We start from the raw sequence: 26,008 nt of genomic DNA on the forward strand, positions 1-26,008 counted from the left end.
GTCATGGCACCACACAGCCAGGTCTCTTACCTCCTCCCTATAGGCTGTCTCACAGTTGTTGGTGATCAGCCCTATGACTTGTGTCATCAGCAAACTGAGGGGCTCCCGTGTTGAGGATCAGCGTGGCGGATGTGTTGTTACCCATCTTTACCACCTGGGGATAGTCGTCAGGAAGTCCAGGATCCAGTTTCAGAGGGAGGTGTTAAGTCCCAGGGTCCTTAGCATAGTGATGAGCTTTGAGGGCACTATGGTGTTGAACACTGAGCTGTAGTCAATGAATAGCATTCTCACATAGGTGTTCCTTTTGTCCAGGTGGGAAAGGGCAATGTTGAGTGCAATAGAGATTGCATCATCTATGGATCTACGTTATGTAAATTGGAGTGGGTCTAGGATTTCTGGGATAAATGGTGTTGATGTGAGCCATGACCAGCCTTTCAAAGCACTTCATGGCTACAGATGTGAGTGCTACGGGTCAGAAGTCATTTAGGCAGGTTACCATAGTGTTCTTGGGCACAGGGACTATGGTGAAATATGGTTTTATTACAGACTCTGAAAGGGAGAGGTTGAAAATGTCAGTGAAGACACTTGCCAGTTGGTCAGCGCATGCTCGGAGTACACGTTCTGGTAATACGTCTGGCCCTGCAGCCTTGTGAATGTTGACCTTTTTAAAGGTCTTACTCACATCGGCTGCGGAGAGCGTGATCACACAGTCGTCCAGAACCACTGATGCTCTCATGCATGTTGTTTCAGTGTTACTTGCCTCGAAGCGAGCATAGAAGTAATTTAGCTCATCTGGTAGGTTCATGTCACTGGGCATCACGTGGCTCTGCTTCCCTTTGTTTTGTGGAATAGTTTGTAAGCCCTGCCACATCTGACGAGCGTCGGAGCCGATATAATACAATTCAATCTTAGTCCTGTATTGATGCTTTGCCTGTTTGATGGTTCGTCGGAGGGCATAGCGGGATTTCTTATAAGCTTCTGGGTTAGAGTTCCGCTCCTTGAAAGCGGCAGCTCTACCCTTTAGCTCAGTGCGGATGGTGCCTGTAATCCATGGCTTCTGGTTGGGGCACTTACGGTCAACTGTGGGGACGATGTCGTCGATGAACTTATTGATGAAGCCAGTGACTGACGTTGTGTACTCCTCAATGCCATCGGGAGAATCCCGGAACATATTCCAGTCTGCGCTAGCAAGACAGTGCTGTAGCTTTCTTATTAACTTCGTCACTGGTGTTTCTTGCTTTAGTTTTTGCTTGTAAGCAGGTATCAGGTTATAATTATGTGCAGATTTGCTAAAACGAGGGCGAGGGAGAGCTTTGTACTCGTCTCGGTGTGTAGAGTAAAGGTGGTCTAGAGTTATTTTTCCCCCCTGGTTGCACATTTAACATGCCATTAGAAATTAGGTAAAACGGATTTGATTTTCCCTGCATTAAAGTCCCCGGCCACTGGTGGCACCGTTTTCCTGTTTGCTTATGTGCCAGCATTGGTTTGTGGTGGTATATAAAACAGCTACAAAAAATACAGATGAAAACTCTAGGTAAATAGTGTGGTCTACAGTTTATCATGATATTCTCTACCTCAGGCGAGCAAAACCTTGAGACTTCCTTAGACTTCGTGCACCAGCTGTTTACAAATATACATGGACCGCCACCCCTGGTCTTACCAGAGGGCACGGTTCTATCCTGCCGAAAAAGCTTAAAACGCGCCAGCTGTATGTTATTCATGTCGTCGTTCAGCCACAACTCGGTGAAACATAAGATATTACAGCTTTTAATGTCACGTGTATACGTGACCGTAGTTAATCTATTTTATTATCGATTGATTGTACGTTGGCTAATAGGACCGATACCGGTCTCTTTCTCCTGCAAATGACAGGGATGAGGGCCTTGACGGGCGTCTGAAGTAAATCCTTCGCGTCCGACTCGTTGAAGAAAAAAATATTCCTCCAGTACGGGGTGAGTTTTTGCTCTCCTGATATCTAGAAGCTATTTTGGTGATAAGACGTAGGGAAGACCTTATGTACAAAATAATTTACAAATAACTAGAAAAAAAACACAATAGCACATTTGGTTACGGGATGGTAAAACGGCAGCCATCTCCTTCAGCGCCATAGGCTAATTGATTTTATCACATAAAGTATGTTTACATGCTACACCCTTCTGTCATGGCAACTAAACAGAGCCCAAATTATCATAATTAATATAGGCCAAGCAACTGCCTGTTGGAACAATAACTATTCACTTAACTAGACATCATGAGAATTAAACACAGTATTTGAACAACTTCATTAATGTAACTAAAGACCTAACATACGCTTGATATTCTCAATCCCACAAATGCTGTGAGCAGGGACTAAAAACAATTCAGGGAAAACAGTGGGCCAAAGTGCATTTCCTTCCATATTGACAGTTCAGCCCCATGAAACGTTAAATAATTATTAGACAAAAGAGTTGTCTAACGAAACCCAAACAAACAAAGGTCTGGGTTATTGACAGTTTTAATGAAAAAGCCATAATGGGAACGTTCATCCCAAGCACTCAGTTTCAGAGAAGAAAAACAGTTTTACTGGGAGCCTGGAACAACATGCCTCCCAGATCATCCCTCCTGGAAGCAAGGTCCGTATTAGGAGTAGGAATGCTGATCTGACATCAGGTCCCCCCCCCCCCTGTCCATGTAATCTTATTCATTATGATTCAAAATGTATCCTATAATTAGCACTCACACTTTGTGGGCAAAGCATCTCATTACAGTATAGAAGTGTATCATGTCAGACATATTTTTTTAAATGTTCAAAGAAATGTAGGGTTTAAGATTATGCCAACGTGCTCTAGAAGCCGTGTATAGTGAGAATGTCAGGTATGAGGTGGGTGGACAAGAGAGAGGAACGCTCCAGAGCAATATTAGCGTCTGTACAATATGCAATTTAAGGCACAGAAACGAAGGAAACCAATCCCTGAAGCAAACCTAGGTCAATATTTTCTCAGCTTTTCACGGTAAGAGAGCTAGTTTGGATGGACAGAATGCAGGGGGGGCTTGTTTAAAAGAGGAGCTTGGGAGCAGAGGAACATTTGTTTAAGGGGAAGATTCAGTTGATGGGTATCAGGGACAAGAGGGGCCGAATGACATGAGATGTTGTGCGGAAGAATCGTTGTGCGGATGTTGCTTTTGGCATCCTCAACAGGTAGAGAGATTGTTTTCCATCTATACGGAGCCCTGTCACACTGACGGAAACTATGACCGTAAAAATACGCAATAAACAGGATGGCGATCAGAGTGATTTTATGTCACCTTTTCACGACATAACCCAACGGTTACAAAGAGAGAACAAAGAGAGAGAGTGGTGCCAAGTAGGGCAGGGACGATACCAGTATCGCGATACTCGTTAGGGTCATAGCAAGGAAACAAAACACAAAGCGGATTTGACTTATTGGAAGGCAGCCCCTAATGTCAGAAACAAACATATTTTCATCCAGTCACATGTATTTAGTTTCCAAGTTATAGCACACTGTTACATACAGCAGGACTTTAAAATGGACCCAACAGTTGGGTCCGCTTCGTGTTTTTATTTTTGCCACGGGAAAAAAATATTACGATACTGGTATCGTCACAGCCCTAATGCCAAGCTGACAATTCAAGAGAATCAGCGAGCGGTGTCTGGGTTTTTGTAGAGGCGGAATCTTGGCTCAGGGTGATAGATAGGCCAGGGAAAACTGTAATAAAAATCAAGTCCAGATTTTTTTCTTTTTTGCCAGCGCTCCATTAAACACGACCTCAAGAGAAACATGAATAAAACACAAGGTAAAGCAAGGCCCCTGCTTGATGCGTAAGCAGGATATGGCCTCAATCCAAACTGGATTAAAAACAGGAATAGTGAAAAAGCACACGATGAATGACCTCAATCGCTGGAACTAGGCCTAACTTGTCTGTCGTCTCGTTTGCATTACTTTTTTTTTTTTTTTCTGAGGGCTTTTCTTTGTGGTTATTTTAAAAAAGGTCCAATACAGCGGTTTTTTCTCAATATCAAATCATTTCTGGGTAACAATTAAGTACATTACAGCTTCAAAACAATTTCTCATGTAATAATTTTGAGACGTGGATTGCGTGTGTGCCATTCAGAGGGTGAATAGTCAAGACAAAAGATTGAAGTGCCTTTGAGCAAGGTATGGTAGTAGGTGCCAGGTGCACCAGCTTGTGTCAAGAACTGCAACACTGCTGGGTCTTTCACGATTAACAGTTTCCTGTGTGCATTTCGAATGGTCCACCACCCAAAGGACATCCAGCCAACTAGACAACTGTGGGAAGCATTGTAGGAACGCTTTCAACACCTTGTAGAGTCCATGCCACAACTAAATGAGGCTGTTCTGAGATGAAAAGGGGGTTGCCGTGCAACTCAATATTAGGAAGATGTTCTTAATGTTTTGTACACTCAGTGCATATGAAACACAAGGTAATCATGTTGACTGCACTGGGCCTTTAATTTAATGTGCAACGGTTAGGACTGTTTCTGTTTATAACAAATATATGCCATATGTTTGTTGTCGGAGCTTCAGGTTAATCGTATACGTCACCCCAGTGTTGATATAGCCAGTCTCATTTTCACCCACTGCAAGTCTACAACTCCCTTCACATGTCAGTTCCGATTTTTAAAAAAATTCAACCTATTTGCACCAATATAGTTTAATGACAATAACACTTTATTAATAACTACCAATCTTTGCCTGCTTATACATTGAACAAAAATATAAACGCAACATGGAATCACTTCAAAGGCTTACAGTTCATATAAGGATTTGATTTATTTAGCCCTAATCTATGGATTTCACATGACTGGGAATACAGATATGAATTTGTTGGTCACAGATACAGAAAAAAGTAGGGACATGGATCAGAAAACCAGTCAGTATCCGGACCATTTGCATCATGCAGGGCGACGTCTCTTTTGCATATACAGTACCAGTCAAAAGTTTGGACACACCTACACATGCGAGGGATTTTCCTTATTTTTTCCTATTTTCTACATTGAAGAATAATAGTGAGGACATCAAAATTATGAAATTACACAGAATCATGTAGTAACCCCAAAAAAAGTGAAAAAAAAATATTTTAGATTCTTCAAAGTAGTCACCCTTTTCCCTGATTACAGCTTTTTTACACACTCTTGGCATTCGCTCAACCAGCTTCATGAGGTAGTCATCTGAAATGCATTTTAAATTAACAGGTGTGCCTTGTTAAAAGCTCATGTGTGAAATTTCTTATCTTCTTAATGCATTTGAACCAATCAGTTGTCTTGTGAAAAGGTAGGGTTGGTATACAGAAGATAGCCCTATTTGGTAAAAGACCAAGTCCATATTATGGTAAGAACAGCTCAAATATGCAAAGACATGAAAGTCAGTCAAGACGTAAAATTTCAAGAACTTCCAATCGGTTCTTCAATTGCAGCCGCAAAAACCATCAAGCGATATGATGAAACTGACTCATGAGGACTGCCACAGGAAAGGAAGACCCAGAGTTGCCTCTGCTGCAGAGGATAAGTTCATTAGAGTTACGAGCCTCAGAAATTGCAGCCCAAATAAATGCTTCAGAGTTCAAGTAACAGACATCTCAACATCAACTGTTCAGAGGAGACTGTGTGAATCAGGCCTTCATGGACGAATTGCTGCAATGAAACCACTACTAAAGGACACCAATAAGAAGAGACTTTCTTGGGCCAAGAAACACAAGCAAAGGCCATTAGACCAGTGGAAATTTGTTCTTTGGTCTGATGAGTCCAAATTCGAGATTTATGGTTCCAACCGCCGTGTCTTTGTGAGACGGAGAGTAGGTTAACAGATGATCTGCACATGTGTGGTTCCCAGGTGAAGCATGGAGGAGGTGGTCTGACGGTGCTTAGCTGGTGACACTGTCAGTGATTTATGTAGAATTGAGTTTTTGTTTATTTTATTTTTTACAGGGACAGTGCACATTAAATCAACATTTCAGTAAAAGTGCCGGTTTTAGCCAGCCGGCTAATTTTCAACCGCAGTCCCTGGGCAGGTTATTAAAAACAATTACAATATAGACAATAGCAACATAGGACAAGCAAGACATAGCATACAGACAGAACAAAAAGCAGCAAGACAAAATTCATAAAAGCGACAAAGTGTTTCCACACCTCACAAGCTAGACATGGAAAGCGGCAACACACAGCTAGGGATCAGAAATCTGATTTACCTTTAGCCATGTCTTCAAGCATTTTGTGAAAGTGTGATATGTGGTGCAATTATATGTGTCTGATGGCAGTGTATTCCAGAAATTCAAGGCACATTTAACCAGCATGGCTACCACAGCATTCTGCAGCGATACGCCATCCCATCTGGTTTGCACTTAGTGGGAATATAATTTGTTTTTCAACAGGACAATGACCCAACACACTTCCAGGCTGTGTAAGGGCTATTTGACCAAGAAGGAGAGTGATGGAGTGCTGCATCAGATGACCTGGACTCCACAATCCCCCGACCTCAACCCAATTGAGATGGTTTTGGGTGAGTTGGACTGCAAAGTGACGGAAAAGCAGCCAACAAGTGCTCTGCATATGTGGGAACTCCTTCAAGAATGTTGGAAAAGCATTCCAGGTGAAGCTGGTTGAGAGAATGCTAAGAGTGTGCAAAGCTGTCATCAAGACAAAGGGTGGCTACTTTGAAGAATCTGAAATATAAAATATGTTGAATTATTTAACACTTGTTTGGTTACTACATGATTACATGTGTCATTTCATAGTTTTGACGTCTTCACTATTATTCTACAACGTAGAAAATAGTAACAATAAAGAAAAACCCTTGAATGAGTAGGTGTGTCCAAACTTTTGACTGGTACAGTAGTTGATGAGGCTGTTGATTGTGGCCTGACGTCCTAATCTTCTTCAATGGCTGTGCGAAGTTGCTGGATATTGGCAGGAACTGGAGCACCGTAATACACGGTGATCCAGAGCATCCCAAACGTGCTCAATGGTTGACATGTCTGGTGAGTATGCTGGCCATGGAAGAGCTGGGACATTTTAAGCTTCAAGGAATTGTGTACAGATCCTTGCAACATGAGGCTGTGTATTTTCATGCTGAAACATGAGGTTATGGCGGCAGATTAATGGCAAGACAATGGGCCTCAGCATCCCATCACAGTATCTGTCCATTCAAATTGCCATCGATAAAATATTTTGTTTGTTGTCCGTAGTGTATGCCTGCCAATACTATAACCCCACCTCCACCATGGGGCACTCTGTTCACAATGTTAACATCAGCAAACCACTCGCCCACACGACGCCATACATGCTGTCTGCCAACTTGAAACTAGGATACATCTGCAAAGAGCACACATCTCCAGCGTGCCAATGGCCATCGATGGTGAGCATATGCCCACTGAAGTCGGTTACAACGCCGAAATGCAGTCAGGTCAAGACCCTGGTGAGGACGACAAGCACGCAGATGATCTTCCCGAGACGGTTTGACAGTTGGTGCAGAAATCCTTTCATGTGGTCGTGAGGCCGGTTGGAAGTACTGCCAAATTCTCTAAAACGACACTGGCTTACGATAGAGCAATGAACATTCAATTCTCTGGCAACAACTCTGGTGGACATTCCTGCAGTCAGCATGCCAAATGCATACTCCCTCAAAATAGACATCAGTAGCATTGTATAGTGTGACAAAACCACACATTTTAGTGAGCTGCACCTGTGTAATGATCATGCTGTTTAATCAGCTTCTTGACATGCCACACCTGTCAGGTGGATGGATTATTTTGGCAAAAGTGAAATGCTCACTAACACAGATGTGCACAAAATGTTTAAGAAATAAAACTTTGTTATTTTATTTCAGCTCATGAAATATGGGACCAACTCCTTACATATTGTGTTTCTATTTTTGTTCAGTGTCGGTTACCTGACACTGAATAACCAGAGGAAAGCTAAAACGTCATTTCACCATTTGAATTCATGAAAAATGGATCAACTAAAAACATTGCTTCTTATAGTCTTAGATGACCATTGCTCAAAAGACAAGAGGATTTAAAGACAGGTAAAACAGTCAAAATACACAACAACAAATCTATGATTCACTTTTTCTATGCATTAGGTCTCCGAACTCGCTTCTTCTCCTTTACTTCTAGGTCTACATTGATTGAGCTAGCGCACAGTGACTTAAATACATATTGTCAGGAGGCAAACCTGCAAGTGAAGCACTAACTTGATTTCCTTTAGGCTATAAGGACATCAACATCATACACTCAATGTCAACAGCCCACAGGTAGTAAAATACTGCATAAATATGAATTTCAAATTTGGACTCATATAGAGTCAAGTAGCATCACCTAAAACCTGACCTACAAACCAGATTGATGCCATTTACTCTACAGTGACGGTCAAGTGCCTGTTTTTCGTGACAGGCTACAGAATAACAGGAAATAGCCTTGGCCTTAATGACAGTGTTAAAAAGTATAAACTAGATGTTAGACATCCTGACACTCCTGTGCCCTATAGACCCCTGCATGGGAGTCAAATTTGCGAGAGATCAGTAGACAACATGAGTTGATGTACAGCTCAACAGAAAAAAGTTGATTTGCCTAGTTACCGACCTGACTTCTCCCTAGCGCTTATATTGATTGGTCTTCGCTAAAAACGTTGACCAGAAGGCCACGAGGGCAAACACTTCAACATTTTTAACCAAAATAAAAGTACGACTTTTAAAACAAGAAACAGTTGCCTCCTAATCATGGGTTGCACCTCCATCACATTGTTGATGTTGTTATGAACGCTCTACAGACGCCACAGCCAGTCATTCTGAACATGGCTTAATGACTGTTTAGTCTAAATTACACTACAGTAGCGTGGAAATACGATGTCGTTGTTCAATTTGGCAAATAATAAGTTGGAAACAACTTATCATTATGACAATCGGCAAAATTACATGACGACATTGGTGCCATTAGCAAGCAAAGCTAGTCAAAAATATACTGAACAAAAATATAACCGTAACATGCAACAGTTTCATAGATTTGACTGAGTTCTTAATGATGAAATAAATTTATTAGTGTTGTGTTCATTGTCTGTAGCTTATGCCTGCCCATACCATAACCCCACCATGGGGCACTCTGTTCACAACGTTGACATCAGCAAACCGCTCGCCCACACAATGCAATACACGTGGTCTGTGCTTGTGAGACCAGTTGGTATTCTCTAAAACGAAACACTCACTAACAGGGATGTAAAAAAAATTGTGCACAAAATTTAAGAGAAATAAGATTTTTGTAACTATAGAAAATGTCTTGGATCTTTTATTTCAGCTCATGAAACATGAGACCAACACTTTACATATTGCATTTATATTTTTGTTCAGTTTAGATAGCAATGCTAACATTTCCTAGTAAAAATGTGGTGCTGTCCCCTCAATCTTAGCTAGCTGAAGTTATAATGCATCTAAGGTCAATCTGGCGACATCATAAAGATGACAAAAAGACATCATAATTATTTGCCTCCTTCTGAAATGTCACCTTGTTTCCAAGCTTCTATAATGCACTTTAGACAAAATCTTCATCAGCGGCCATTGAGAAGGCATTGAGTAGAATCTTCAGTTGGGCATCAGTCCTCAAGAGAACGTTCAAAACAATAGTGGCGAAAAATGCGACCCATGAATATCTTCCGACCAATCAACCTCAACAAATACCATGCAGCGCTCAAAACAGTGAAAGCACATTGCCTTTAATGTACGCATTTGAAAGGGCCAAAATCCAATGTAGCACCATGACATGACAGTGGTCTGTAGAACATATATCAAAATATGAAGACATTTTCTTACTGAGATTCATAAATACATGCTTTGAACTTACATTTTGAATGATGGGTCCGGGGGGGAGCAGTGGTGTGTGCTGTGTGGCAGTTGATGGGTTCCGGGCCACCACCAGCTCCACTCTGTCCCCAGGCTGCTGCAGCAGCGTGATGGCCTGCTGCTGGGTGACACTCTGGTCCAGGGGGGTCCCGTTGATCACCAGGATCTGGTCGTTCTCCAGCATGCGCCCATCCCTACCGGCACACACACACACAATACAAATAAGGATTATATCATTTGTAAAGCCCTTTCTACATCAGAAATGGACATAGTTTTCACAGTAACCCCATCTAGACCTCATCAAAGAGCAAGCAGAAGAAACAAGGAATGTGTATCTTGCATGTTTATTTAGCCAGGAAGTCCCATAGGAGATAACCTCTTTAAAAAATGTGTCTATTTGCTCATAAGGTCTCTCTATAACAGCACAGTGACCCATCAGTGGTCTGTGTTTCCAATTTTTGGCAGTGCCCGTTACAAGCAGTGTTAAATTAACTAGAAATGTCTCTACATACCCTTTGTTGTTGACATAAGCTGATACAAGCATATTATGCATTGTTTATGACTAATGTTTTCCTTGGAAGGGGGCCTAATAAGAGCTGGCAAGCTTCTAATATGCGTATATTAAGGTGTCCTTGACTAGATTATCAGGTAATATTGGAGAACGTTGTCGTAGAGTTGGTCTGAACTAGAGGTGCAAGATTCCAATAACTCTGAAAAATCTCAGGTTTTTCCAGAAATCCTGGTTGGAGGATTCCACATTTCCTGCTTATTCCCTCCTGATTCCAGGAATTTGGGGGAAATTACCAGAATTGTAAAACTCTAACCAGAGCCAAATGAACACTAGGGGTAGTAAAAGAGAAGGAGGGAGTACCTGTGTGCGATGCTTCCAGGCTGGACCTGTCTGATGAAGACCCCGTGGCCCCCAGTCCCCTCCGGCCTCAGGCCTACCACACTGAAGCCCAGGCTTCCAGACAGGGGCTTGGGCAGGCTGATGTGCTCAGTTGGCCTCCCCTACAACATAAGACACAATTATTACATAGGTCATGTCATAAATATTGAAAATGTACAGAAGACGTCTCAAATGCATCAATTTAAAGGGATACTTCAGGATTTTAGCAATGGGGCCGTTTATCTAATTCCCCGAGTCAGCTGAAACTACCTCTAACTTTCTTCATACTGGACAGACAAAAAAACGGTATCCACAAGTTCATCTAACTCTGGGGAAGTAGATAAAGGGCATCATTGCCAAAATCCCCAAGTATACCTTTAAACTCAAGTCAGTACATAAAATACAAAAAGGTAAATGTTTAAAGCTATAACTCCACAGAACACAGTAAATTAAATACCCAGGTAAAACTGTTTAAAACCACAGTATCTTCATTCTCCACTGAATACAGCACACCAATACACAGGTGACACATTCTAAAACCACCATCTATCCACCACCAGACCTAGTACACATGGCCATAACCGTGGTAGTATCATAGCTAGCTGTGACAACAGCATCAGGTGGGCGTGTGCGTGGGCAGAACAGGTGCAGAACCTTGGCGGCAGCGTGGAGCCATCTCTGGAGCTGGTCGGGGGAGCGGAGACCCACTGAGGAGAGGGCTGAGCCGTTGGACAGCACCGAGCCGGGGCCGGATGTGCACAGGCTGCTGGCCGGGCGGCTGGCACTGACGATCAGCTGGCCCTTCCTGGAGAAGCTGAACTCACTGCAGGTGTCGGGAGGCATGCAGTTCAGCTGGGGGGAGGAGAGGATGAGATTTGGTGTTTTTTTTTCACTGTGGCGGATAATGAGGAAGCTGTGATAGCACCGCTTTGTTTACAAAAAAAAAAATAGTCAAATAATTGTTAATTCTTTAGAGTCTAAGACATTGGGGGAGGGGGGGTGCTTAGCTGACACGTGGAATGTTTAGAGATGGTCATACTATGGATCAATTAACTATTTGATTTTGAATTCTAGAACCCCTTTAGGTATATATAAAAACATGTATTGATAAAATATTGATTTTGGCCTTTACTACTATAGCCAGCCCATAGAAAGGCATTGAATAACACATTCATAATTGGCAAAAAAGGACAGCCAAATATGTTTGGGGTGGGAGTCACCCCTTTCCAAAGTGGGCTAAACTGTTTGGACGCTACTGACGTTTTGTGAGAAGACCGATTTTCGGGATGCCTTACATTCTGATAAACACCGCTCTAGCTCTGCCACCTTTCACAGCAGATGTGGGAGCGCTACATCGGCAGATGCGGTGGATTGAGACGCAGGCAATGCAAAAAAAACATCTCTCATGCTTAAACTGGTGGATTTTGATGGGGATTTTTTCTTTTTACATATAATGTTACTTAGACTGACGTACAGGTGAGTCAATCGACTCTAGTGGGTTAATGTGATTATGTGACTAAAGATACAAGTTGAGAGATATCTAATTGGGTAAAGCCACACAAAAAAAAGGAAATGCTGCCATTCTAGGCTGCTTTCTTCAACCAAAATCCAAACGTAAGCTGCATTCTTTCACATCCAATTTTCCCACGATAGGAAATACAGCCGCAGATTAGCTTTGCGGTAGATACAAGAGCAAGAGAAACAATGGTGCCTTTACATGTGGAGACAATGTCTGCAAACTAAAAGAAGAAAAATAAAGGGGGAGAAAAGGGGGGGGGGTAACAAAAATCAATAGATTCCTCTGCAGCAGTAGCAGCTCTGGCCAGTCCCAAACAGGTAATGTATTAATGACCTTTAGACTCACATTGTGGAAAGTTATCAGTCTCCTGTTTATTTAGCCCAGGCTGACGGAGCAGCTTTTCCCCGCCAATTCATCAATACATCTCCGACAAGGCAGTTACTCAAACCCAGACAGTAGATATTAAAGCTTGATAGATCCACAAAAGAGCCGACCCACCAGTGCCACCACCTCCGCCTCTCTATTCCGCTATAGGTTTTCACCTGACGCATTCATAGACACTCGGCTGACCTTCGCAGCACTTAGAATATGAAGGCAGGCATCGGTTATTGCCATTATCTTAATTTGGCATGTGGATTGTTTATTGTTAGTAAGGAGTTTTTTTTTTACGCCAATAAAAACGTGATCAGAATACAAATGAATGAAAGTGCCAGGCTGCTTTTTTTTACACCTCCTTTTCAGCTGAAGAAAAAGGTTCAGAATGCTGTGTTCTGTAGACTGAACAAACACTGACATTGAGGGGTTTCAACATTTTTATACAAAAAAGAAATGTTACAAGGCATTAAAAATCAACTTTCTCTTGGGATATATTAACTTGGGATAGGTTTACAAACTCAAGTAATCCGACAAAGCCTTAATCATAAATGGGCCATATAACAAATTAAAATGTCCATAACTCACTCCATCACCATTATGCTCCATTCCGAATGCATGGGTCCTCAAAGACAGTTAGCACGTCATTCTCTGATTATTACCTGGTCTTTGAGTTGTTTGATGGAGTGCTGCAGCGTGAGGATGTGTCCTAGCAGTGGGCTCTGTAGGGCGTCCCTCAGCACCCCCAGCCTCTCACTGTGTGTCCACTCCTCCCTCTGGGCCATCTTAGCCTGGAGCCGCTCCAAGGCCTGCAGCACCTGCTGGCGCTCCCTGTGGAGACTGAGGCACACACACAGGCCCATGGAAATGTGCATGTACACACACACACAACATTTTCAATAATTGTGAAAAGCATAGTTTTTGCACATTTATATCCCATACGGTTCATTAAACAGTTCAATAATGAGAGCAGATAAATGTACCTGTTGGGACATTTTCATACATTGTCCTCCCTCAGTCTGGATATATTTTGTGACGCAACCTGTAAGGAACTAAGTGGAGGAGAGGTGCAAACATGAAACACACAACATAGAACAACAATTAATCAACCTTTAGGCAGTTGACAATACATAAAATAAAAGGCCCATCAACAACAATACAACTGATTATGTAGTAGGGGCAAAGTGGAACTGATTTTGAGCTCGGTCGATCAAATAGTCTAGGCCTAAACAACATGTCTTGTACACAATACAAAAGTATTGGAAGTCTTCTATGTTCAATTCAAACTAGTTTGGTGGCAACTAAAAGTGGGTCAATGTGCCTTTGTCAAATACACAATCGTCCTTCTGTTAGCTACGCAATAGCATGGGTTATTTACATTGCCAGTGAACAAGTTTCGATAGGCTAGCTTGTGTGGCAATATATTATGTTAACAAACCTCGAGAAAGTTAGGCTATTATATTAGCTTAAAACCAAAAGACGATGAAGCAACATAAGCGTAAAGTTATCTTGTAACAGTTAGCGATGTATTTTCTTTCGCACCCTACCTGTACAGCGGAAGTTTATCACCGAATCCGCACCTTACCTGAAGCAGGAAGTCATATTATTTTTTTTAATCAGCTGAGCAGCAAAGTCGAGCGAAAGATAAATAAATAACACTACTGGGAAAACGGATCCACAAAATCAGAAAGGTTTAACGTTATACTGTAAAGGCCTAATAACTTTAGAGACGCAGCGTTAGCTGTAACGCCTGTTTTGCTTTACATGCAACAGGTGCACAGAATCATCATGTTTCCATTGGTCTTGCGTAGCTGTAGCGTTAGTTGAATAACTCATCCAAAGCATGAAGTTAAAAAAAACATTTGTTTGAGTAAGTACGGTTAACTAGCACAGTTCTTAAAACACAGCTTTGCCTTTGTCGGGTGATAATATAACCCAATAAAACAACTTGTAACGATAAATGCTACCAGAGCTTCTCGAACTATTCAGCTAACGTTAGATAGTTAGCCAACGTCAGTGAGTCAGCTAGCTACTGTCAGTAGTACCATACTGTGCTATCATGTTGTTAGCTAGTTAATAACGTAAGCTGTTGCGATACATAAACTTATTGGCTAGCATAGCATTAGCATGTTGTTGTTGTTGTTTTGCTTATTACAAGACTAAACGAGTTTATCACTTGAATAGTAACACTCTCTTGTCGCTTTAAGTTCAAAGTTATCAGTTCAACTACTTTTAAAGACGAAACCAAGTCTTACCGGTACGAAATCACACGAGTTGGATCTTGGACGACACAGTCGTCGGATGTGTCGCTTTAAAAACCTTTTGATGTCACGTGATGGGAGTGTGGGCGTGTTGACAACGTTCAACATGGCGTCTCACGGTAGTTGGCTGTTCTGTTTACGGACTCTATCGTTGAGCATCTTCTTTGACTGTACGTATTGCCATTTTCACCGTGTTCTCGGAAATGATGTCGATAGCTGTAAAAGTCTACGCTTGGGACAATATCTTTTTACATTTTTTGTTTTAGCAAATCACGACAATGACAGGGTTTTGATTCCAGTTCGCTAGCTAACGTTACCTGTCTAGCTCTATCTGGTAACATGCTAGCTAGCTAGCTAGCTAACAACACAAGCCTGCGAAGTGTGTACTTTTGGGAAACAATGTACCTAACTCATCAAATTGTGAAACGGTCTCGGATCTGAACATTAACGTGCATCGCTTGCGGTACGGTTTTGGAAGCATGCGCGGATCTTTAATACCAGGGAAAAATAAAATAGATTAAATTGATACACATTTTTAACAGGGTTAGTGTACTGTTCTGTTCCCACAAGGCCATATCTCCACGTTCCAGCGAGAGAAAATATCCACCCCCTCTGTAATAAAGATTTGCATGCATCTATAATCACATTTGCGTAGTGGCATACAGTTGAGCAGACACGTTTTTAGGATTTCAATTTATTTTTTATTTTTTTTGCACGGTTTGGAAAAGCATTGGCATTACATAAAAACACATTTCATGCATGTCTATGTCATTTACGTGATAGAAGACATGAGCAGAATTTTGTATTTTTTATACCACACAAATTGCCAAATGCAGGCTACTGTGTAACTTGCTATTCAGGTAGGATACAATTTTGGAACTTTATTAATTTGTTCATAATCATTTGTTTTATCATTGTTGTTATTGCATGTCATTGTTATTAATGTAGGCCTATTTACTCATCTAAACCAGTTCTTTAAATATATAAAACGTGTTTTGTTTTATTCTGTTGACTTTTTCGTTGGCTAAATTAAGTTTGATCAGTCTTTAATTGTGTGCTCTGTATTTCGTTTAAGATAGGTTAGGCCTATAAGTAGGCTTTTGTAAAATAAATAGCATTAGCCTATTGCTGTCATTTGTTGGGTATGGTAGACATGAGTCTCTCTTGGTAATTTCTGAAATATAGCCTGTTCAAAACGTGTGAAGGTTTACACCAGTTTGTAAGCACACTGCCCAAATTACAGCCTTCCTGACTTTGAGTGCTTGTGATAAAACTTAATCCATAGCTAGTTTTTAAGGTGCTATTGATATCTGTAGATACATTATGCTCTTTAGTGTGGTAGCCTATTTTGAAATATTTTATTTATGTCTGTATAGACATGAGTAATATTTAGTGGACTTTATTTATTTTTTTAGCCTAATTTGGCTAAATTATTTCAGTTTATCTACATCCCGCAGCAATGATCTAGTGTGTAACGGAAGAAGGCTGCCAGAAATGTGTTTTCACTCAAAAATACTGTTGGCTGCAACTGTGATTAAGCCGGTTAAAACAGTGTACGTTTTGCATTTGTTGATTTATTTTAATGTGATATGAAAGTAAAGGGCTTTATGTTTCTAGAACCATATCGCAATTAAGAATCGATTCACGTTTAGATGGAGTTTTTGGCTGCCAGGGCCAGTCTCTCTGAAAATAACATATGGTCCTTGGACCTTAAGGAGTAACAGTAGGCTCCTTAAGAGTACATCTTGGTCTAAAAGCTAGCTAGATAACTAGTTACCTCTATACATTATTGTTGTGTAATGTAGTGTTCCTCAGAACGCTGATGATAATGACTGACTGAATGGGTGCAGCATATCAACATCACGACACAAGCACAACTTGTTTGATATGTTGTATTATTTAATATGCTGTGAGTGATAGTTCATATTTGGTCATTGCCTTAATGCTGTTCAAGTATCTTTGCAAAGAACCACGGATAGATGATGCCACTCAGGAACCTGCGAACTGCAAGGACATGATAGCTTGGGGTGAGTGGTTATGCATTTCAATGTATGTGGTATTTTGTGGGTAACATGAATTGTCTTTGGGTGACCCAAGGTCCTCCCGAAAAAAAGTCAGAGTTTAAATATAGTTTTTAAAACTGAATTGTTATGGTTGCTGATTAGGACACATCAATTTGAATATGTCCTTCATTTTCAAAATGCATACTGAAATACATAGGCTATTCAGTGCATTCGGAAAGTATTCAGACCCATTGACTTTTTCCACATTTTGTTACGTTACAGCCTCATTCTAAAATTGCTTAAATTCATTTTCCCCTCAATCTACACACAGTACCCCATAATGACAAAGTGAATACAGGTTTTTTAAATTATTGCTAATTTAAAAAAATATTTAAAAACACAGAAATACCTTATTTTCATAACTATTCGGACCATTTGCTATGAGACTCGAAATTGAGCTCAGGTGCATCCTGTTTGCATTGATCATCCTTGAGATGTATCTACAACTTGATTGGAGTCCACCTGTGGTACATTTAATTGATTGGACATGATTTGGAAAGGCATGCACCACAGGTGACAGTGCATGTCAGAGCAAAAACTAAGCCATGAGGTCGAAGGAATTGTCCGTAGAGCTCTAAGACAGGATTGTGTCGAGGTACAGATCTGGGGAAGGGCACCAAAACATTTCTGCAGCATTGAAGGTCCCCAAGAACACAGTGCCCGCCATCATTCTTAAATGGAAGAAGGTTGGAACCACCAAGACTCTTCCTAGAGCTGGCCGCTTGGCCAAACTGAGAAATCGGGGGACCAAACTGGTCAGGGAGGTGACCAAGAACCCGATGGTCACTCTGACAGAGCTCCAGAGTTCCTCTGTGGAGATGGGAGAGCCTTCCAGAAGGACAACCAGCTCTGCAGCACTCCACCAATCAGGCCTTAATGGTAGAGTGGCCAGACGGAAGCCACTCCTCAGTAAAAAGGCACATGACAGCCCGCTTGGAGTTTGCCAAAAGGCACCTAAAGGACTCTCAGACCATGGGAAACAAGATTCTCTGGTCTGATGAAACCAAGATTGAACTCTTTGGCCTGAATGCCAAGTGTCACAGCTGGAGAAAACCTGGCACCATCCCTACGGTGAAGCATGGTGGCAGCATCATGGGGATGTTTTTCAGTGGCTAGGACTGAGAGACTAGTCAGGATTGAGGGAAAGATGAACCGAGCAAAGTACAGAGAGATCCTTGATGAAAACAAGACGGCAAGACGGAGCTGCTCTTCCTCCCGGGGAAGGACTGCCCGTTCCATGATCTCGCCATCACGGTTGACAACTCCATTGTGTCCTCCTCCCAGAGCGCTAAGAACCTTGGCGTGATCCTGGACAACACCCTGTCGTTCTCAACTAACATCAAGGCGGTGGCCCGTTCTTGTAGGTTCATGCTCTACAACATCCGCAGAGTACGACCCTGCCTCACACAGGAAGCGGCGCAGGTCCTAATCCAGGCACTTGTCATCTCCCGTCTGGATTACTGCAACTCGCTGTTGGCTGGGCTCCCTGCCTGTGCCATTAAACCCCTACAACTCATCCAGAACGCCGCAGCCCGTCTGGTGTTCAACCTTCCCAAGTTCTCTCACGTCACCCCGCTCCTCCGCTCTCTCCACTGGCTTCCAGTTGAAGCTCGCATCCGCTACAAGACCATGGTGCTTGCCACGGAGCTGTGAGGGGAACGGCACCTCAGTACCTCCAGGCTCTGATCAGGCCCTACACCCAAACAAGGGCACTGCGTTCATCCACCTCTGGCCTGCTCGCCTCCCTACCACTGAGGAAGTACAGTTCCCGTGCAGCCCAGTCAAAACTGTTCGCTGCTCTGGCCCCCCAATGGTGGAACAAACTCCCTCACGACGCCAGGACAGCGGAGTCAATCACCACCTTCCGGAGACACCTGAAACCCCACCTCTTTCAGGAATACCTAGGATAGGATAAAGTAATCCTTCTCACCCCCCTTAAAAGATTTAGATGCACTATTGTAAAGTGGCTGTTCCACTGGATGTCTTAAGGTGAACGCACCAATTTGTAAGTCGCTCTGGATAAGAGCGTCTGCTAAATGACTTAAATGTAAATGTAAAACCTGCTTCAAAGCACTCAGGACCTCAGACTGGGGCGAAGTTTCACCTTCAAACAGGACAACGACCCTAAGCATACAGCCATGACAACGCAGGAGTGGCTTCGGGACAAGTCTCTGAATGTCCTTGAGTGGCCCAGCCAAAGCCCGGACTTGAACCCGATCGAACATCTCTGGAGAGACCTGAAAATAGCTGCGATGATGCTCCCCCATCCAACCTGACAAAGCTTGAGAGGATTTGCAGATAAGAATGGGAGAAACTCCCAAAATACTGGTGTGCCAAGCATAGCGTAATACCGAAGAAGACTCAAGGCTGTAATCGCTGCCAAAGGTGCTTCAACGAGGTACTGAATAAAGGGTCTGAATACTTATGTAAATGTGATGTTTTAAAAAAGATATATAAATCAGCAAAAATGTCTAAACCTGTTTTTGCTTCATCATTTTGGGTTATTGTGTGTAGATTGATGAGAGAAAAAACCAATTCAATACATTTTAGAATAAGGCTGTAACGGTACAAAATGTGGAAAAGGGCAAGGGGTCTGAATATTTTCAGAAAACGCTGTATATAAAATCTTTATAATATATGACAGCTCTGAATCTGTGTGTGTGTAAGTACCCAAACTCACAATCAATCGACACGTTTTTCCTGTGTTTTTTTGTGTTGATTTAGCCTGGCCTATCTGTTTTTTTTAGTGGAATGCCTACCTGCTCCGAATGTCAGCTGCCGCTTGTCCAACGGGACAGAGTTTCGGTTCAGCGGAGAGGAAGTGGGCTTCAACCAGAGCATCCCCTGCAGGAATGTGTATGTATCTGTATTACCAGACATTCGGCACTGTGGAAATGTTGAATACTTATAAGGGCACAACATAGCAAAACGTTTTGCAACGGAAAATCGAAACAAACATTTCTTATTGGACATGTTCGGGTGTATTCATTAGTGCACACCGTAGCAAAACATGTATGTTGGGAAAAGTCAGGTAGGTCCCTCCCCGTTTTGTTTGCTTTCATTTTGTTCCAAGTGAATACACACCAGATAGTACCTTCCCGTTTCATGCCTATTGAATATGACCCTGAAAGTATTTTTTTTATTGATATTGATTAGCCTAAATAATACCCCATCATATGTAATGTCTACACATGTAAAGCATTAGTGAACTGCTTCAAACTAAAATGGGATTTCTTTGCAGGAGCGGTTACTCCTACAAAATAGCAGTGGCCTTGTCCCTCTTCCTGGGGTGGTTAGGTGCTGATCGCTTCTACCTGGGATACCCAGCTTTAGGTAGGCCTATAGTCCTATAACTCAACTCTGAACCTCGAAGCCAGTTCCACTGCGTTTTTCCATTGTTCCCCTTTAATCAGGGACTGATTTAGACCTGGGACATCAGGTGGGTGCAATTCAATATCATATAGAACAGAAAACAGCAAGCTCCGGACCTCGTAGGGTAATATTTTAATAACCCTGGTTTACAGTATGACCTTTGACTTATCATTGCTGTAAAGCAGAGTTCTCCAAACCTGTTCCTGGAGAGATACCCTCCTGTAGGTTTACACTCCAACCCCAGTTGTAACTAACCCGGTTCAGCTTATCAACCAGGTAATTACTAGAATCAGGTGTGGTTGATTAGGGTTGGAGTGAAAACCTACAGGACAGTAGCTCTCCAGGAACAGGGTTGGAGAGCCCTGCTGTAAAGTTCAGGACGAGTATTGGTGTGCTATGTATCTATTATATATTCTATTCAAGTATTTGCAAGGCTTATTTGCTTTAAAAATCCATCCAAGATTCTTCACATTTCAGGGGCTTTTTTGTTTTTCCTTTGGACGGGCATGAGCAAGCTTTAGAGGCTGCACTTAGCAGCGTGATTTGGCATGGTTGGCGTGGGCATCGCCATGGAACAGTGGCGTATTAAGCTGGCAAGATGGGCAGTGGTTTTGTAGAGCAGACACCTGATGGCCATTGTTTTAAAAATCAACAAAGCTACCTACGTAACCCCTCCCCCCAATAGAGAAATGTACATTGTTGTTAATAATGATTTGGAGTAATTGTGTTTTAATCACAAGAGTTGCCGTTTCCAGAATTTGCTCATCGTTTAGTTGTGTGCGTGCGTGTGGAAGATGTGGGGCTAGCGAGCACCAGTAGCCTTTGCCCAGTGATGTCACCCGCCCTAAGATATGGCTAGTGTAGTGATTTGACTATGTTGTAGGCTAGTGACATTTGAATGTTGAAAGGAGAATGTGTCTAGTTGAATGACTGCCCTTGCTCTGGGTTTTCATGCATCCAATTCACACTCTCAGTGCACAGTTAAAGCACGACCTGCGGCTGCACACATTCATACTCCACTTCACTGCCCCTCTCACCGATAAAGACCTGTTGTTCCCAATCCTCCGTTGTTTTGGAAACAAAGTTGACTTAGCACCATTTCTCTCTGAAAGCAAAGCAGGCAGCAAAAAAACACACGTGCACACATACACCCTCTCCACTCAGACACATATTCACCCAGCACTGAAAGCATTCCAAATCGTTCACCTTCGCCTTGCAAGTTAATTTCCCATTCTGCGTCACACGGGCAAAGTTGGAACGGAACACGGGGGATAAACTGAAACGTTGCCCAGTCGCCTGGATGGGAGAGTTTTCATGTAAACAACGAAGCGTTGCTCACACAATAGGTAGCAAATTATGATTAGGGGCCAGGCAGGATTTTATTTATACCTACTTTAAAAAGAGACATGGTGTGCCCCTTTAAGCTTCATCCCACATTGACTATGTCTCCCCCTTTCATTCTCTGTCTCTCTCTGCTTCTCTCTTTCTCTCTCTCTAGGGCTGCTCAAGTTCTGCACTGTGGGCTTCTGTGGGATTGGGAGCTTGGTGGATTTCATGTTGATCTCAATGCAGGTAAGTGGCATTCAGGGAACAGCTGTGGAACACAGAGCTGCTAAGTAATCCCTCTATCTTTTGGTTATGTGTGTGAAAATCCATGGTCTTCTCACAGTGACATTGAAAGTAAATGTTTATGCATCCAATGTGGTGATGACAAGGGTGTGTTAGGTCAGTGATCCCTAATTGTGGGTAGAAGCTGGTTCCTTTTGGGTCACAGCAGATGACTACATTGGTTGGTCACAAGAAACATTAAAAGGCTCATTGGGTCACACTGCAAACAGAAGTTAGGAAACCACTGTGATGTTATCAGTATGATAATTGTATGTTTTACAAAGCTATTTCTACGATTTCAAAAGACGTTTCTCAATTTGAGTGCACCCCCGTGAATAAACAGTCGCTCTCTTCCACTAAAGGCTCGCACACGTCGCACCGAATGTGGGATGTAGCGTTTGTCTGCCGATAGTTCAGCGCGCTGGTGTGTCTGAACCCGAACAGTGATGGTAATCAAACGAGTGGAGCAAAGTTGGTCCTTACAGAACATCTTGGGCTTTGATGCAATGGTCAAGCAAAACACACACACTAATCAGAGCAGGCCACGTAACACTGAACAGAAGCATAGCCAAGCCAGTCAGGAAGATGCTGTGTGTGTGTGTGTGTGTGTCTGTGTGTCTGTTTGTATTCAGAAGAGCACCTGTGTCTGTGTGGCCCTCTGCTCAGCACTAACCTCTCTATGAATGGGGGTTAATGAGACTGTGATGTGTTTTCGCAAAGGGGCTTCTCTAGCCCCATCCCCTCCTCGTCCCCCAGGACCCCCCTAACCCCCCATTTATGGCCCCCGAGCCTGACAAAGAGAGGCCAGTCCATTTGTCATCCTGTTAGGGCCTCAGCTCACCCCTCTTTACCTTCGCCGTCTCCATTAAGGAACCAGTGTTTACAGGATACCATACATGGTTTGTGTTCACTAGGAACCAAATGGAAGCAAGTCGGCCAAAACGGGGAGGGACTACTTGAATTTTTTCCGCTTTCTGTTGCAAACTTTTGCTACGGTATACACTTAGGGTTGTGAATAAGGCCACGTGGACAGAGAAAGCCTTTAGCTTTAACTGGTTGTCAACATGGCCAGATTTTATAGGACGAAAAGCACACTTATTTGTTTGGTTTGTTCATTCGTTTCCCGTGTTGAATGAAACCTGTGTCCTTATCCTTAAAAATAGTTTTTTTTAACTGTGCATCATAAATGCGATTTTTCCAGAATTTTACCAAAACAGTTCCCTGTATCACATCTGAGACAAAAACACATACACGTGATAGAGAAACAGTATACTTTTTCTCGTCCTCCCCAGTTCTCCTCCACATCCTACTGTGGATGCAGGCCTTTATAAAGTCGCTATTTCCTTAGAAAGGGGCGTTGGCGTGCGTTTGGCCACTTTGATTAAGCGAGGCGACGGGCGCACTGTTTATTGTTCTCCTAATTTCTTATTGAAGGCCCTAAGAGAGCAATGCTTTTAAGCAGCTTCGGCTGTCGCGCACAGCAAAACACTTACATTCTCAATTAGCTGTATAGGCTTCGGCCAGGTTCTCTCGTTCTCCACCTTTTTAAAGAGTGACAATTTTGATAAAGAGTTCCACGTCCCCGGAGAGCCCATTTAGACGTCACGCTAAAGCCCCATATTTTAACGGCTAACTACCTCGACTAAAAGCAACGTCGGAGCGGGCAAATGCATCTTTGAGAACTAATGAGTAAACACCTGGGACATGTGATAATTTATATTCATTGATTATGTCTGGATGGGACTGGGGGAGAGGAGGAAGCTGTACGTAGCTGGACTCAGCTTCTGCTCCCTTTACACACTCAGGTGTGTGTAAGTTCACTAGTCCCACTCCGCTGCGATTGCTGAGTACCAAATCAGAAGTGTATTATCTGCTGGACCCAGGTTTTCACCGTGTGTAACCTGATGTCTTTCCTCTGTTCCTTCCTTTTAGATAGTGGGTCCATCGGATAAGTCTGACTACATAGTGGACTACTACGGTGCCAGACTCACACGTCTCTCCATCACCAACGACACCTATAGAAGAACCCAGATCTCACCCTGAGGGTGGGTACACGAGTATAGCATGTTAGACACGCCGCACCGGGGTACACGGGTGAATCTCAAGTCTATAGCATGTTAGTTAGAGACAACAGGCTTTGGCGAGTCATTCGCTGTGTAATTGTGGAAACCCAGAACAAACATGTCATGTAACTGCATCCGCTACCATTTACATGTTATGAAGTCTGTCCACGAGAGATGAGCCACTTTATAACAGTTTGCACGTCTTGTACATACACGACATGACCAAAAGTATTTGGACACTTGTTTGTCGAACATCTCATTCTAAAATCATGAGTTGGTCCCCCTTTTGCTGCAATAGCAGCCCTCACTCTTCTGGGAAGGCTTTTCACTAGATGTTGGAACATTGCTGCGGGGACTTGCTTCCATTCAGCCACAAGAGCATTAGTGGGGTGGGCACTGATGTTGGGGCAATTGGGCCTGGCTCGCAGTCGGCATTCCAATTCCTCCCAAAGGTATTCGATGGGGTTGAGGTCAGGGTTTTGTGCAGGCCAGTCAAGATCTTCCACACCGATCGCGACAAACCATTTCTGTATGGACCTTGCTTTTTGCACGGAGGCATTGTCCTGCTGAAACAGGAAAGGGCGAGATTTCATGGCTGTGTATTCAATTTGATACACCTGTCAGCAACGTGGTGTGGCTGAAATAGAAGATTCCACTCATTTGAAGGGGTGTCCACATACTTCTGTATAGAATGTCATTTTGAATGTCCACTTATTACATCTGCATGACATTCTTATTACAGCTGTATGACATTCAAAATTATATGTACATGAGCCCACACTGTACAGTCTGCTAGGCATCACATGAGAATTTAACACTGACTCTATCAAATATATAAGTTCAACAACAAAATACTGCATGCAACCTCTTTTCTGTCGTTTCAGGGCGAAAGTGAAAAACAACAACATGCTGTCTGAATGCTGTCGTTTTAAATTATGCCCCTCTTTTGGCATCCTATTTTTCACCCAACCAGCACATACGAACTATTCCGAGTCCACTTCTCCTGTCTGCATGTACCCCCAATGTCAGGAGTAGAGCCTGTGAAGCGAGACTTAGTCTCTCCTTGCTTCTTTGTCCTTCATTCCTTGTCTTCTCCTCAAAATGCATTTGAATAATTGGATACCTAGAAATTGGGTAGAAAAAGGGGTCAAATAAAACATGTAAAAATGCATTTGAACATCAAATCTGAGGAGATGAGGATACAAGGAACCAAGGAAAGACTTGAGATTCACCCGTGGACACGAGCTCAGGTCCCGGAGGGTTACAGTACAGGCTTTTGTTCCAACACAACATTAGCCACACCGTGTAGCTCTCCAGTACCAGTGGGTTGATGACCACCACCATAGCGCTTCAAGTCATCGTTATACTCCTATGAGAATCTAGAATCTGCACTGAGAACGGTGTACTGTAAACATAATGTCATCTGTGGTTTTTGAGTATGTCTGGCAGCAAGGGAACTAATTGTACTGTATGACTGTCTTTCTGCTTTCATTTTGTCATTTGAGATTTTTGTAAATAAAGTGATCATTTAATGAACATGGCCGCCTTTTGTAAATGACGTTATCCCGCCATTAAAATTACTTTCGTAAAGGAAAACACTCCGCTCCTATGTCCTCACCATGAACCCCCTCCACAGCAAGCAACCTCCCGCTGCAACACAACTCTGGCTATAACAAATCGATGAACCGCTGTATTCACCGTAGTGGTGTCGGATATCCATACTGATACCACATCTAGAATATCCAGCTCGCCCACCTACTGTACAACACATTCTCCCCATCACTTTCTGTTGCACTGTGTAGATTAGGAGTGTCACACCCATATGTTTTAAAGATGGCTTTCAGGCTCATGTAGCTCATCTATCAGGCCAGTGAGAGTACACCCCGGTCCCCCATCGCGCAGACGCACAGCAGGGCAGCACACCCCAGACCTCAGCAGAAAGCTGAGATGGCTCTTGCCTTGTGACTTTTCCCAAGTTTCCCTGCTGCAGCCTTTGTAATAAAGATGACAGTA

At 42.8% G+C, this 26,008-nt stretch overlaps 2 protein-coding genes across 3 annotated transcripts in view; one reads left to right on the plus strand and one right to left on the minus strand.

The window, feature by feature from the left end:
- Nucleotides 1-13,491, minus strand: part of patj (PATJ crumbs cell polarity complex component) — a 205,433-nt gene extending 191,942 nt beyond the window's left edge. Inside the window, exons 1-4 of the mRNA XM_065008500.1 lie at nt 13,291-13,491; nt 11,392-11,589; nt 10,720-10,859; nt 9,850-10,042 (exon numbers count right to left, since the gene is read on the minus strand). Of these exons, the coding sequence (XP_064864572.1) occupies nt 9,850-10,042; nt 10,720-10,859; nt 11,392-11,589; nt 13,291-13,491 (732 nt within the window). The remainder of the gene's footprint in view (nt 1-9,849; nt 10,043-10,719; nt 10,860-11,391; nt 11,590-13,290) is intronic.
- Nucleotides 13,492-14,929: 1,438 nt separating this feature from the next.
- Nucleotides 14,930-25,531, plus strand: LOC115108115 (TM2 domain-containing protein 1). Of its 2 annotated transcripts, XM_065008954.1 has the most exons (7): nt 14,930-15,128; nt 16,842-16,916; nt 19,700-19,808; nt 20,194-20,285; nt 21,823-21,896; nt 23,865-23,977; nt 24,880-25,531. In XM_065008954.1, exons 1-6 carry the CDS (start codon nt 14,930-14,932, stop codon nt 23,973-23,975), a joined length of 660 nt encoding a protein of 219 aa, XP_064865026.1. In that variant the 3' UTR covers nt 23,976-23,977; nt 24,880-25,531. The 2 variants fall into 2 exon arrangements, with proteins under 2 accessions (XP_064865026.1, XP_064865025.1); XM_065008953.1 differs by having other exon boundaries at nt 23,865-25,531.
- The last annotated feature ends 477 nt before the right edge of the window (nt 25,532-26,008 follow it).

Source organism: Oncorhynchus nerka, linkage group LG24, assembly GCF_034236695.1.
Source record: "Oncorhynchus nerka isolate Pitt River linkage group LG24, Oner_Uvic_2.0, whole genome shotgun sequence".
Classification (NCBI taxonomy): domain Eukaryota; kingdom Metazoa; phylum Chordata; class Actinopteri; order Salmoniformes; family Salmonidae; genus Oncorhynchus; species Oncorhynchus nerka.

Bases quoted from the DNA above. Each gene is read 5' to 3' on its own strand.
- LOC115108115 (XM_065008953.1), top strand. From the start codon at position 14,930: ATGTGTCGCTTTAAAAACCTTTTGATGTCACGTGATGGGAGTGTGGGC. The intron at 16,917-19,699 runs GTGAGTGGTTAT...TGTTTTTTTTAG, and splicing joins CAAGGACATGATAGCTTGGG to TGGAATGCCTACCTGCTCCG. The intron at 21,897-23,864 runs GTAAGTGGCATT...CCTTCCTTTTAG, and splicing joins TCATGTTGATCTCAATGCAG to ATAGTGGGTCCATCGGATAA.